This window comes from Eucyclogobius newberryi, unplaced genomic scaffold (genome assembly GCF_026437365.1).
Source record: "Eucyclogobius newberryi isolate DKJ021-1_F unplaced genomic scaffold, fEucNew1.0.hap1 SCAF_13, whole genome shotgun sequence".
Classification (NCBI taxonomy): Eukaryota; Metazoa; Chordata; class Actinopteri; order Gobiiformes; family Gobiidae; genus Eucyclogobius; species Eucyclogobius newberryi.
The window spans coordinates 16143586-16157159 of NW_027315757.1; the positions used below are offsets into that span (position 1 = coordinate 16143586).

The following is a 13574-nucleotide window of genomic DNA, read 5'->3' on the forward strand; positions in this document are numbered from 1 at the left end:
TGACACCCCTGACGTCTTCTTCTTCTGTTACGCTCCTTCAGGCACGTGCCGACCGTGTTTGGTGGACATCGTTCCGGTGAAGAGCGAGGAGGGCGTGGTCATCATGTTCATCCTGGACTTTCAGGAGCTTCTGGACCCAAACCTGAAGAAGTCTGGCCTGAGGCAGAGGATGACGCAGGGCTGGTTGTACTGTGAGGCTAGAACACAATGAGACCACATACACCCAATCATGACTCATCCAAAATCATTCTTTAAAGGTTAAAGGTCACATTTACATTGGTCATTTTGAGCAATAAAAACACCTAGAATTTATTAAAAGCAATGTACGTACGTTTAATGCCATGCTGTGGAACATTACAGGCAAGGAGGTCGAAGGCCCCCGCCAGAAAAGTTACATAGTGCACTTTTAATGGGACATAAAGAGTTATAGTGTGTTTTTAGTTTACATTTTTGGACCTTTGAATAGAGATATGACACAAGGCACAACTCAATATAACATTACTTTATACAGTCAAATGTACCTTACCACTTCTTTAAGCTGTACAAAGATAAATACATAGGCTGTACATAAATGACTGTAGCACATCAAGTAGTTTCTTTATTGTTGCTGTGGACTGGGCTAAAGGACACTTCAACTCACCCCTCACTTCCCACTCTGACCTCTGCCTGTTGTTGTGTGTCAGGTCGGAGTCGGCGTCTGAAGATGCGTTTGCCGGTGCTCAGGTCCATGAGGAGGCCCAGTCTGTCCAAGGAGCAGTTTGAGGGAGTCGTGGTGGATTATCTCACTGTGAGAGAAGTATTTTACTGGAAAACAACTCAGATTAAACTACACAACTCTTTTCTTTTGTTTTGGAGGGTTTAGCCTTTTTTTTTAAACTTATTTAGATTGTTTGACTCATTATAAGTTTCAGTATACGTTATAGCTCCATTTTCTGCCAGTAGATCTTTTGTATTAAGGCCAGCGCACAATGGGACGCTCTATATTACTTTCTCTGCGCTCTTGACCTCATGAGTGGAACTTGTTGAATTGGGACGAGCCGCGGCTGAAACTTTCAGTCACATTATTTACACCTTTATTCTGTTAAAGATACTTACTGTGTACTATACAATAGAAATCATTGTTGGACTTGTCAACTACTAAAATAATGATTAGTTGCGGCTGTAATAAGTTACTCTCTCTGTGTGACCTCTGTACAACCTCTTTATGACCTCTGTTTGACCTCAGTGTGACCCCTGTGCGACCCATGTGTGATCTCTGTGACCCCTGTATGAACCCTGTTTGACCTCTGTTTGATCTCTGTTTGACCCCTGTATAACCTCTGTACAACCTCTTCATGACCCCTGTTTGACCTTTGTGTAACCCCCTTTATGACATCTGTTAAACCTCTTCATGACCCCTGTTTTACATCTGTGTAACCCCTGTTTGACCTCTGTACAACCTCTTTATGACCTCTGGTTGGCCTCTGTAAAACCTCTGTATGACCTCTGTATGACCTCTGTGCGACCTCTCCCCCCTTCAGCCCGACAGTGAGGAGGTGCCGCTGAAGGAGTTCCGGATCCCGTCGAAGGAGAGCTGTGTCCAGTCTGAGACGGAGGCGCTGATCGAGCAGGACCAGCCGTCGACGCCGAGCTCCACCAAACGGCGCTCGCTGCTGCCAGCGCTGCCCGACCGCCTGGAGCCGGCGCTGGGCTTCGCTCGCGGCTCGCTGTCCTGTTTGCGGGACTCTGTGCTCTCGCTGCGACGCGCCTCTTCTCTGGACGACATCGACGGCATGAGGGCCGAGTGGAGCGCCGAGGACCGAGTGGAGCGCCGCAGCAGTGAGTTCTAGTACAGGAAATACTGCAGCAGTGAGTTCTAGTACAGGAAATACTGCAGCAGTGAGTTCTAGTACAGGAAATACTGCAGCAGTGAGTTCTAGTACAGGAAATACTGCAGCAGTGAGTTCTAGTACAGGAAATACTGCAGCAGTGAGTTCTAGTACAGGAAATACTGCAGCAGTGAGTTCTAGTACAGGAAATACTGCAGCAGTGAGTTCTAGTACAGGGAATACTGCAGCAGTGAGTTCTAGTACAGGAAATACTGCAGCAGTGAGTTCTCGTACAGGGAATACTGCAGCAGTCAGTTCTAGTACAGGAAATACTGCAACAGTGAGTTCTAGTACAGGGAATACTGCAGCAGTGAGTTCTAGTACAGGAAATACTGCAACAGTGAGTTCTAGTACAGGGAATACTGCAGCAGTGAGTTCTAGTACAGGAAATACTGCAACAGTGAGTTCTAGAACAGGAAATACTGCAACAGTCAGTTCTAGTACAGGAAATACTGCAACAGTGAGTTCTAGAACAGGAAATACTGCAGCAGTGAGTTCTAGTACAGGAAATACTGCAGCAGTGAGTTCTAGTACAGGAAATATTGCAGCAGTGAGTTCTAGAACAGGAAATACTGCAACAGTGAGTTCTAGTACAGGAAATACTGCAACAGTGAGTTCTTGTACAGTAAATACTGCAGCAGTGAGTTCTAGAACAGGAAATACTGCAACAGTGAGTTCTAGTACAGGAAATACTGCAACAGTGAGTTCTAGTACAGGAAATACTGCAGCAGTGAGTTCTAGTACAGGAAATACTGCAGCAGTGAGTTCTTGTACAGGAAATACTGCAGCAGTGAGTTCTAGAACAGGAAATACTGCAACAGTGAGTTCTAGTACAGGAAATACTGCAGCAGTGAGTTCTAGTACAGGAAATACTGCAACAGTGAGTTCTAGTACAGGAAATACTGCAGCAGTGAGTTCTAGAACAGGAAATACTGCAGCAGTGAGTTCTAGTACAGGAAATACTGCAGCAGTGAGTTCTAGTACAGGAAATACTGCAGCAGTGAGTTCTAGAACAGGAAATACTGCAACAGTGAGTTCTAGTACAGGAAATACTGCAGCAGTGAGTTCTTGTACAGGAAATACTGCAGCAGTGAGTTCTAGAACAGGAAATACTGCAACAGTGAGTTCTAGTACAGGAAATACTGCAACAGTGAGTTCTAGTACAGGAAATACTGCAGCAGTGAGTTCTAGAACAGGAAATACTGCAACAGTGAGTTCTAGTACAGGAAATACTGCAGCAGTGAGTTCTAGTACAGGAAATACTGCAGCAGTGAGTTCTAGTACAGGAATTACTGCAGCAGTGAGTTCTAGTACAGGAAATACTGCAGCAGTGAGTTCTAGTACAGGAAATACTGCAGCAGTGAGTTCTAGTACAGGAAATACTGCAACAGTGAGTTCTAGTACAGGAAATACTGCAGCAGTGAGTTCTAGTACAGCAGTGAGTTCTAGTACAGGAAATACTGCAGCAGTGAGTGCTAGTACAGGGAATACTGCAACAGTGAGTTCTAGTACAGGAAATACTGCAGCAGTGAGTTCTAGCACAGGAAATACTGCAACAGTGAGTTCTAGTACAGGGAATACTGCAGCAGTGAGTTCTAGTACAGGAAATACTGCAACAGTGAGTTCTCGTACAGGAAATACTGCAGCAGTGAGTTCTAGCACAGGAAATACTGCAACAGTGAGTTCTAGTACAGGAAATACTGCAGCAGTGAGTTCTAGTACAGGAAATACTGCAGCAGTGAGTTCTAGTACAGGAAATACTGCAGCAGTGAGTTCTAGTACAGGAAATACTGCAGCAGTGAGTTCTAGTACAGGAAATACTGCAACAGTGAGTTCTAGTACAGGAAATACTGCAGCAGTGAGTTCTAGTACAGGAAATACTGCAGCAGTGAGTTCTAGTACAGGAATTACTGCAGCAGTGAGTTCTAGTACAGGAAATACTGCAGCCGTGAGTTCTAGCACAGGAAATACTGCAACAGTGAGTTCTAGTACAGGAAATACTGCAACAGTGAGTTCTAGTACAGGAAATACTGCAGCAGTGAGTTCTAGTACAGAAAATACTGCAGCAGTGAGTTCTAGTACAGGAAATACTGCAGCAGTGAGTTCTAGTACAGAAAATACTGCAGCAGTGAGTTCTAGTACAGGGAATACTGCAGCAGTGAGTTCTAGTACAGGAAATACTGCAGCAGTGAGTTCTAGTACAGGGAATACTGCAACAGTGAGTTCTAGTACAGGAAATACTGCAGCAGTGAGTTCTAGTACAGGAAATACTGCAGCAGTGAGTTCTAGTACAGGGAATACTGCAGCAGTGAGTTCTTGTACAGGAAATACTGCAGCAGTGAGTTCTTGTACAGGAAATACTGCAACAGTGAGTTCTAGTACAGTAAATACTGCAGCAGTGAGTTCTAGAACAGGAAATACTGCAACAGTGAGTTCTAGTACAGGAAATACTGCAACAGTGAGTTCTAGTACAGGAAATACTGCAGCAGTGAGTTCTAGAACAGGAAATACTGCAACAGTGAGTTCTAGTACAGGAAATACTGCAGCAGTGAGTTCTTATACAGGAAATACTGCAGCAGTGAGTTCTAGAACAGGAAATACTGCAACAGTGAGTTCTAGTACAGGAAATACTGCAGCAGTGAGTTCTAGTACAGGAAATACTGCAGCAGTGAGTTCTAGTACAGGAAATACTGCAGCAGTGAGTTCTAGTACAGGAAATACTGCAGCAGTGAGTTCTAGTACAGGAAATACTGCAGCCGTGAGTTCTAGTACAGGAAATACTGCAACAGTGAGTTCTAGAACAGGAAATACTGCAGCAGTGAGTTCTAGTACAGGAAATACTGCAACAGTGAGTTCTTGTACAGGAAATACTGCAGCAGTGAGTTCTAGAACAGGAAATACTGCAACAGTGAGTTCTAGTACAGGAAATACTGCAGCAGTGAGTTCTAGTACAGGAAATACTGCAACAGTGAGTTCTAGTACAGGAAATACTGCATTAGTGAGTTCTAGAACAGGAAATACTGCAGCAGTGAGTTCTAGTACAGGAAATACTGCAGCAGTGAGTTCTAGTACAGGAAATACTGCAGCAGTGAGTTCTAGAACAGGAAATACTGCAACAGTGAGTTCTAGTACAGGAAATACTGCAGCAGTGAGTTCTTGTACAGGAAATACTGCAGCAGTGAGTTCTAGAACAGGAAATACTGCAACAGTGAGTTCTAGTACAGGAAATACTGCAACAGTGAGTTCTAGTACAGGAAATACTGCAGCAGTGAGTTCTAGAACAGGAAATACTGCAACAGTGAGTTCTAGTACAGGAAATACTGCAGCAGTGAGTTCTAGTACAGGAAATACTGCAGCAGTGAGTTCTAGTACAGGAATTACTGCAGCAGTGAGTTCTAGTACAGGAAATACTGCAGCAGTGAGTTCTAGTACAGGAAATACTGCAGCAGTGAGTTCTAGTACAGGAAATACTGCAACAGTGAGTTCTAGTACAGGAAATACTGCAGCAGTGAGTTCTAGTACAGCAGTGAGTTCTAGTACAGGAAATACTGCAGCAGTGAGTGCTAGTACAGGGAATACTGCAACAGTGAGTTCTAGTACAGGAAATACTGCAGCAGTGAGTTCTAGCACAGGAAATACTGCAACAGTGAGTTCTAGTACAGGGAATACTGCAGCATTGAGTTCTAGTACAGGAAATACTGCAACAGTGAGTTCTCGTACAGGAAATACTGCAGCAGTGAGTTCTAGCACAGGAAATACTGCAACAGTGAGTTCTAGTACAGGAAATACTGCAGCAGTGAGTTCTAGTACAGGAAATACTGCAGCAGTGAGTTCTAGTACAGGAAATACTGCAGCAGTGAGTTTTAGTACAGGAAATACTGCAGCAGTGAGTTCTAGTACAGGAAATACTGCAACAGTGAGTTCTAGTACAGGAAATACTGCAGCAGTGAGTTCTAGTACAGGAAATACTGCAGCAGTGAGTTCTAGTACAGGAATTACTGCAGCAGTGAGTTCTAGTACAGGAAATACTGCAGCCGTGAGTTCTAGCACAGGAAATACTGCAACAGTGAGTTCTAGTACAGGAAATACTGCAACAGTGAGTTCTAGTACAGGAAATACTGCAGCAGTGAGTTCTAGTACAGAAAATACTGCAGCAGTGAGTTCTAGTACAGGAAATACTGCAGCAGTGAGTTCTAGTACAGAAAATACTGCAGCAGTGAGTTCTAGTACAGGGAATACTGCAGCAGTGAGTTCTAGTACAGGAAATACTGCAGCAGTGAGTTCTAGTACAGGGAATACTGCAACAGTGAGTTCTAGTACAGGAAATACTGCAGCAGTGAGTTCTAGTACAGGAAATACTGCAGCAGTGAGTTCTAGTACAGGGAATACTGCAGCAGTGAGTTCTTGTACAGGAAATACTGCAGCAGTGAGTTCTTGTACAGGAAATACTGCAACAGTGAGTTCTAGTACAGTAAATACTGCAGCAGTGAGTTCTAGAACAGGAAATACTGCAACAGTGAGTTCTAGTACAGGAAATACTGCAACAGTGAGTTCTAGTACAGGAAATACTGCAGCAGTGAGTTCTAGAACAGGAAATACTGCAACAGTGAGTTCTAGTACAGGAAATACTGCAGCAGTGAGTTCTTGTACAGGAAATACTGCAGCAGTGAGTTCTAGAACAGGAAATACTGCAACAGTGAGTTCTAGTACAGGAAATACTGCAACAGTGAGTTCTAGTACAGGAAATACTGCAGCAGTGAGTTCTAGAACAGGAAATACTGCAACAGTGAGTTCTAGTACAGGAAATACTGCAGCAGTGAGTTCTAGTACAGGAAATACTGCAGCAGTGAGTTCTAGTACAGGAAATACTTCAGCAGTGAGTTCTAGTACAGGAAATACTGCAGCAGTGAGTTCTAGTACAGGAAATACTGCAGCAGTGAGTTCTAGTACAGGAAATACTGCAGCAGTGAGTTCTAGAACAGGAAATACTGCAACAGTGAGTTCTAGTACAGGAAATACTGCAGCAGTGAGTTCTTGTACAGGAAATACTGCAGCAGTGAGTTCTAGAACAGGAAATACTGCAACAGTGAGTTTTAGTACAGGAAATACTGCAGCAGTGAGTTCTAGTACAGGAAATACTGCAGCAGTGAGTTCTAGTACAGGAATTACTGCAGCAGTGAGTTCTAGTACAGGAAATACTGCAGCAGTGAGTTCTAGTACAGGAAATACTGCAGCAGTGAGTTCTAGTACAGGAAATACTGCAGCAGTGAGTTCTAGTACAGGAAATACTGCAGCAGTGAGTTCTAGTACAGGAAATACTGCAGCAGTGAGTTCTAGTACAGGAAATACTGCAGCAGTGAGTTCTTGTACAGGAAATACTGCAGCAGTGAGTTCTAGTACAGGAAATACTGCAGCAGTGAGTTCTAGTACAGGAAATACTGCAGCAGTGAGTTCTAGTACAGGAAATACTGCAACAGTGAGTTCTAGTACAGGAAATACTGCAGCAGTGAGTTCTAGAACAGGAAATACTGCAGCAGTGAGTTCTAGTACAGGAATTACTGCAGCAGTGAGTTCTTGTACAGGAAATACTGCAGCAGTGAGTTCTAGAACAGGAAATACTGCAACAGTGAGTTCTAGTACAGGAAATACTGCAGCAGTGAGTTCTTGTACAGGAAATACTGCAGCAGTGAGTTCTATAACAGGAAATACTGCAACAGTGAGTTCTAGTACAGGAAATACTGCAGCAGTGAGTTCTAGTACAGGAAATACTGCAGCAGTGAGTTCTAGTACAGGAATTACTGCAGCAGTGAGTTCTAGTACAGGAAATACTGCAGCAGTGAGTTCTAGTACAGGAAATACTGCAGCAGTGAGTTTTAGTACAGGAAATACTGCAACAGTGAGTTCTAGTACAGGAAATACTGCAGCAGTGAGTTCTAGTACAGCAGTGAGTTCTAGTACAGGAAATACTGCAGCAGTGAGTGCTAGTACAGGGAATACTGCAACAGTGAGTTCTAGTACAGGAAATACTGCAGCAGTGAGTTCTAGCACAGGAAATACTGCAACAGTGAGTTCTAGTATAGGGAATACTGCAGCAGTGAGTTCTAGTACAGGAAATACTGCAACAGTGAGTTCTCGTACAGGAAATACTGCAGCAGTGAGTTCTAGCACAGGAAATACTGCAACAGTGAGTTCTAGTACAGGAAATACTGCAGCAGTGAGTTCTAGTACAGGAAATACTGCAGCAGTGAGTTCTAGTACAGGAAATACTGCAGCAGTGAGTTCTCGTACAGGGAATACTGCAGCAGTGAGTTCTAGTACAGGAAATACTGCAACAGTGAGTTCTAGTACAGGGAATACTGCAGCAGTGAGTTCTAGTACAGGAAATACTGCAACAGTGAGTTCTAGTACAGGGAATACTGCAGCAGTGAGTTCTAGTACAGGAAATACTGCAACAGTGAGTTCTAGTACAGGGAATACTGCAGCAGTGAGTTCTAGTACAGGAAATACTGCAGCAGTGAGTTCTAGTACAGGAAATACTGCAGCAGTGAGTTCTAGTACAGGAAATACTGCAGCAGTGAGTTCTAGTACAGGAAATACTGTAGGAGTGAGTTCTAGTACAGGAAATACTGCAGCAGTGAGTTCTAGTACAGGGAATACTGCAGCAGTGAGTTCTAGTACAGGAAATACTGCAGCAGTGAGTTCTAGTACAGGAAATACTGCAGCAGTGAGTTCTAGTACAGGAAATACTGCAGCAGTGAGTTCTAGTACAGGAAATACTGCAGCAGTGAGTTCTAGTACAGGAAATACTGCAGCAGTGAGTTCTAGTACAGGAAATACTGCAGCAGTGAGTTCTAGTACAGGAAATACTGCAGCAGTGAGTTCTAGTACAGGAAATACTGCAACAGTGAGTTCTAGTACAGGAAATACTGCAGCAGTGAGTTCTAGTACAGGAAATACTGCAGCAGTGAGTTCTAGTACAGGAATTACTGCAGCAGTGAGTTCTAGTACAGGAAATACTGCAACAGTGAGTTCTAGTACAGGAAATACTGCAACAGTGAGTTCTAGTACAGGAAATACTGCAGCAGTGAGTTCTAGTACAGAAAAATACTGCAGCAGTGAGTTCTAGTACAGGAAATACTGCAGCAGTGAGTTCTAGTACAGAAAATACTGCAGCAGTGAGTTCTAGTACAGGGAATACTGCAGCAGTGAGTTCTAGTACAGGAAATACTGCAACAGTGAGTTCTAGTACAGGAAATACTGAAGCAGTGAGTTCTAGTACAGGAAATACTGCAACAGTGAGTTCTAGTACAGGAAATACTGCAGCAGTGAGTTCTAGTACAGGAATTACTGCAGCAGTGAGTTTTAGTACAGGAAATACTGCAGCAGTGAGTTCTAGTACAGGAAATACTGCAGCAGTGAGTTCTAGTACAGGAAATACTGCAACAGTGAGTTCTAGTACAGGAAATACTGCAGCAGTGAGTTCTAGCACAGGAAATACTGCAACAGTGAGTTCTAGTACAGGAAATACTGCAGCAGTGAGTTCTAGTACAGGAAATACTGCAACAGTGAGTTCTCGTACAGGAAATACTGCAGCAGTGAGTTCTAGCACAGGAAATACTGCAACAGTGAGTTCTAGTACAGGAAATACTGCAACAGTGAGTTCTCGTACAGGAAATACTGCAGCAGTGAGTTCTAGTACAGGAAATACTGCAGCAGTGAGTTCTAGTACAGGAAATACTGCAGCAGTGAGTTCTTGTACAGGAAATACTGCAGCAGTGAGTTCTTGTACAGGAAATACTGCAACAGTGAGTTCTAGTACAGTAAATACTGCAGCAGTGAGTTCTAGAACAGGAAATACTGCAACAGTGAGTTCTAGTACAGGAAATACTGCAACAGTGAGTTCTAGTACAGGAAATACTGCAGCAGTGAGTTCTAGAACAGGAAATACTGCAACAGTGAGTTCTAGTACAGGAAATACTGCAGCAGTGAGTTCTTGTACAGGAAATACTGCAGCAGTGAGTTCTAGAACAGGAAATACTGCAACAGTGAGTTCTAGTACAGGAAATACTGCAACAGTGAGTTCTAGTACAGGAAATACTGCAGCAGTGAGTTCTAGAACAGGAAATACTGCAACAGTGAGTTCTAGTACAGGAAATACTGCAGCAGTGAGTTCTAGTACAGGAAATACTGCAGCAGTGAGTTCTAGTACAGGAATTACTGCAGCAGTGAGTTCTAGTACAGGAAATACTGCAGCAGTGAGTTCTAGTACAGGAAATACTGCAGCAGTGAGTTCTAGTACAGGAAATACTGCAGCAGTGAGTTCTAGTACAGGAAATACTGCAGCAGTGAGTTCTAGTACAGGAAATACTGCAGCAGTGAGTTCTAGTACAGGAAATACTGCAACAGTGAGTTCTAGTACAGGAAATACTGCAGCAGTGAGTTCTAGTACAGCAGTGAGTTCTAGTACAGGAAATACTGCAGCAGTGAGTGCTAGTACAGGGAATACTGCAACAGTGAGTTCTAGTACAGGAAATACTGCAGCAGTGAGTTCTAGTACAGGAAATACTGCAGCAGTGAGTTCTAGTACAGGAAATACTGCAACAGTGAGTTCTAGTACAGGGAATACTGCAGCAGTGAGTTCTAGCACAGGAAATACTGCAACAGTGAGTTCTAGTACAGGAAATACTGCAGCAGTGAGTTCTAGCACAGGAAATGCTGCAACAGTGAGTTCTAGTACAGGGAATACTGCAGCAGTGAGTTCTAGTACAGGAAATACTGCAACAGTGAGTTCTCGTACAGGAAATACTGCAGCAGTGAGTTCTAGCACAGGAAATACTGCAACAGTGAGTTCTAGTACAGGAAATACTGCAGCAGTGAGTTCTAGTACAGGAAATACTGCAGCAGTGAGTTCTAGTACAGGAAATACTGCAGCAGTGAGTTCTCGTACAGAAAATACTGCAGCAGTGAGTTCTAGTACAGGGAATACTGCAGCAGTGAGTTCTAGTACAGGAAATACTGCAGCAGTGAGTTCTAGTACAGGGAATACTGCAACAGTGAGTTCCAGTACAGGAAATACTGCAGCAGTGAGTTCTAGTACAGGAAATACTGCAGCAGTGAGTTCTAGTACAGGGAATACTGCAGCAGTGAGTTCTTGTACAGGAAAAAACTGCAGCAGTGAGTTCTTGTACAGGAAATACTGCAACAGTGAGTTCTAGTACAGTAAATACTGCAGCAGTGAGTTCTAGAACAGGAAATACTGCAACAGTGAGTTCTAGAACAGGAAATACTGCAGCAGTGAGTTCTAGTACAGGAAATACTGCAGCAGTGAGTTCTAGTACAGGAAATACTGCAGCAGTGAGTTCTAGAACAGGAAATACTGCAACAGTGAGTTCTAGTACAGGAAATACTGCAGCAGTGAGTTCTTGTACAGGAAATACTGCAGCAGTGAGTTCTAGAACAGGAAATACTGCAACAGTGAGTTCTAGTACAGGAAATACTGCAACAGTGAGTTCTAGTACAGGAAATACTGCAGCAGTGAGTTCTAGAACAGGAAATACTGCAACAGTGAGTTCTAGTACAGGAAATACTGCAGCAGTGAGTTCTAGTACAGGAAATACTGCAGCAGTGAGTTCTAGTACAGGAATTACTGCAGCAGTGAGTTCTAGTACAGGAAATACTGCAGCAGTGAGTTCTAGTACAGGAAATACTGCAGCAGTGAGTTCTAGTACAGGAAATACTGCAACAGTGAGTTCTAGTACAGGAAATACTGCAGCAGTGAGTTCTAGTACAGCAGTGAGTTCTAGTACAGGAAATACTGCAGCAGTGAGTGCTAGTACAGGGAATACTGCAACAGTGAGTTCTAGTACAGGAAATACTGCAGCAGTGAGTTCTAGCACAGGAAATACTGCAACAGTGAGTTCTAGTACAGGGAATACTGCAGCAGTGAGTTCTAGTACAGGAAATACTGCAACAGTGAGTTCTCGTACAGGAAATACTGCAGCAGTGAGTTCTAGCACAGGAAATACTGCAACAGTGAGTTCTAGTACAGGAAATACTGCAGCAGTGAGTTCTAGTACAGGAAATACTGCAGCAGTGAGTTCTAGTACAGGAAATACTGCAGCAGTGAGTTCTAGTACAGGAAATACTGCAGCAGTGAGTTCTAGTACAGGAAATACTGCAACAGTGAGTTCTAGTACAGGAAATACTGCAGCAGTGAGTTCTAGTACAGGAAATACTGCAGCAGTGAGTTCTAGTACAGGAATTACTGCAGCAGTGAGTTCTAGTACAGGAAATACTGCAGCCGTGAGTTCTAGCACAGGAAATACTGCAACAGTGAGTTCTAGTACAGGAAATACTGCAACAGTGAGTTCTAGTACAGGAAATACTGCAGCAGTGAGTTCTAGTACAGAAAATACTGCAGCAGTGAGTTCTAGTACAGGAAATACTGCAGCAGTGAGTTCTAGTACAGAAAATACTGCAGCAGTGAGTTCTAGTACAGGGAATACTGCAGCAGTGAGTTCTAGTACAGGAAATACTGCAGCAGTGAGTTCTAGTACAGGGAATACTGCAACAGTGAGTTCTAGTACAGGAAATACTGCAGCAGTGAGTTCTAGTACAGGAAATACTGCAGCAGTGAGTTCTAGTACAGGGAATACTGCAGCAGTGAGTTCTTGTACAGGAAATACTGCAGCAGTGAGTTCTTGTACAGGAAATACTGCAACAGTGAGTTCTAGTACAGTAAATACTGCAGCAGTGAGTTCTAGAACAGGAAATACTGCAACAGTGAGTTCTAGTACAGGAAATACTGCAACAGTGAGTTCTAGTACAGGAAATACTGCAGCAGTGAGTTCTAGAACAGGAAATACTGCAACAGTGAGTTCTAGTACAGGAAATACTGCAGCAGTGAGTTCTTATACAGGAAATACTGCAGCAGTGAGTTCTAGAACAGGAAATACTGCAACAGTGAGTTCTAGTACAGGAAATACTGCAGCAGTGAGTTCTAGTACAGGAAATACTGCAGCAGTGAGTTCTAGTACAGGAAATACTGCAGCAGTGAGTTCTAGTACAGGAAATACTGCAGCAGTGAGTTCTAGTACAGGAAATACTGCAGCCGTGAGTTCTAGTACAGGAAATACTGCAACAGTGAGTTCTAGAACAGGAAATACTGCAGCAGTGAGTTCTAGTACAGGAAATACTGCAACAGTGAGTTCTTGTACAGGAAATACTGCAGCAGTGAGTTCTAGAACAGGAAATACTGCAACAGTGAGTTCTAGTACAGGAAATACTGCAGCAGTGAGTTCTAGTACAGGAAATACTGCAACAGTGAGTTCTAGTACAGGAAATACTGCATTAGTGAGTTCTAGAACAGGAAATACTGCAGCAGTGAGTTCTAGTACAGGAAATACTGCAGCAGTGAGTTCTAGTACAGGAAATACTGCAGCAGTGAGTTCTAGAACAGGAAATACTGCAACAGTGAGTTCTAGTACAGGAAATACTGCAGCAGTGAGTTCTTGTACAGGAAATACTGCAGCAGTGAGTTCTAGAACAGGAAATACTGCAACAGTGAGTTCTAGTACAGGAAATACTGCAACAGTGAGTTCTAGTACAGGAAATACTGCAGCAGTGAGTTCTAGAACAGGAAATACTGCAACAGTGAGTTCTAGTACAGGAAATACTGCAGCAGTGAGTTCTAGTACAGGAAATACT

At 43.3% G+C, this 13574-nt stretch overlaps 1 protein-coding gene across 1 annotated transcript in view; it reads left to right on the forward strand.

Moving 5' to 3' along the window:
• kcnh6a (potassium voltage-gated channel, subfamily H (eag-related), member 6a) overlaps window positions 1–13574 on the forward strand; it is a 64767-nt gene that overhangs the window by 22615 nt on the left and 28578 nt on the right. Inside the window, exons 3-5 of the mRNA XM_072442708.1 lie at window positions 42–191; window positions 684–787; window positions 1521–1818. Of these exons, the coding sequence (XP_072298809.1) occupies window positions 42–191; window positions 684–787; window positions 1521–1818 (552 nt within the window). The remainder of the gene's footprint in view (window positions 1–41; window positions 192–683; window positions 788–1520; window positions 1819–13574) is intronic.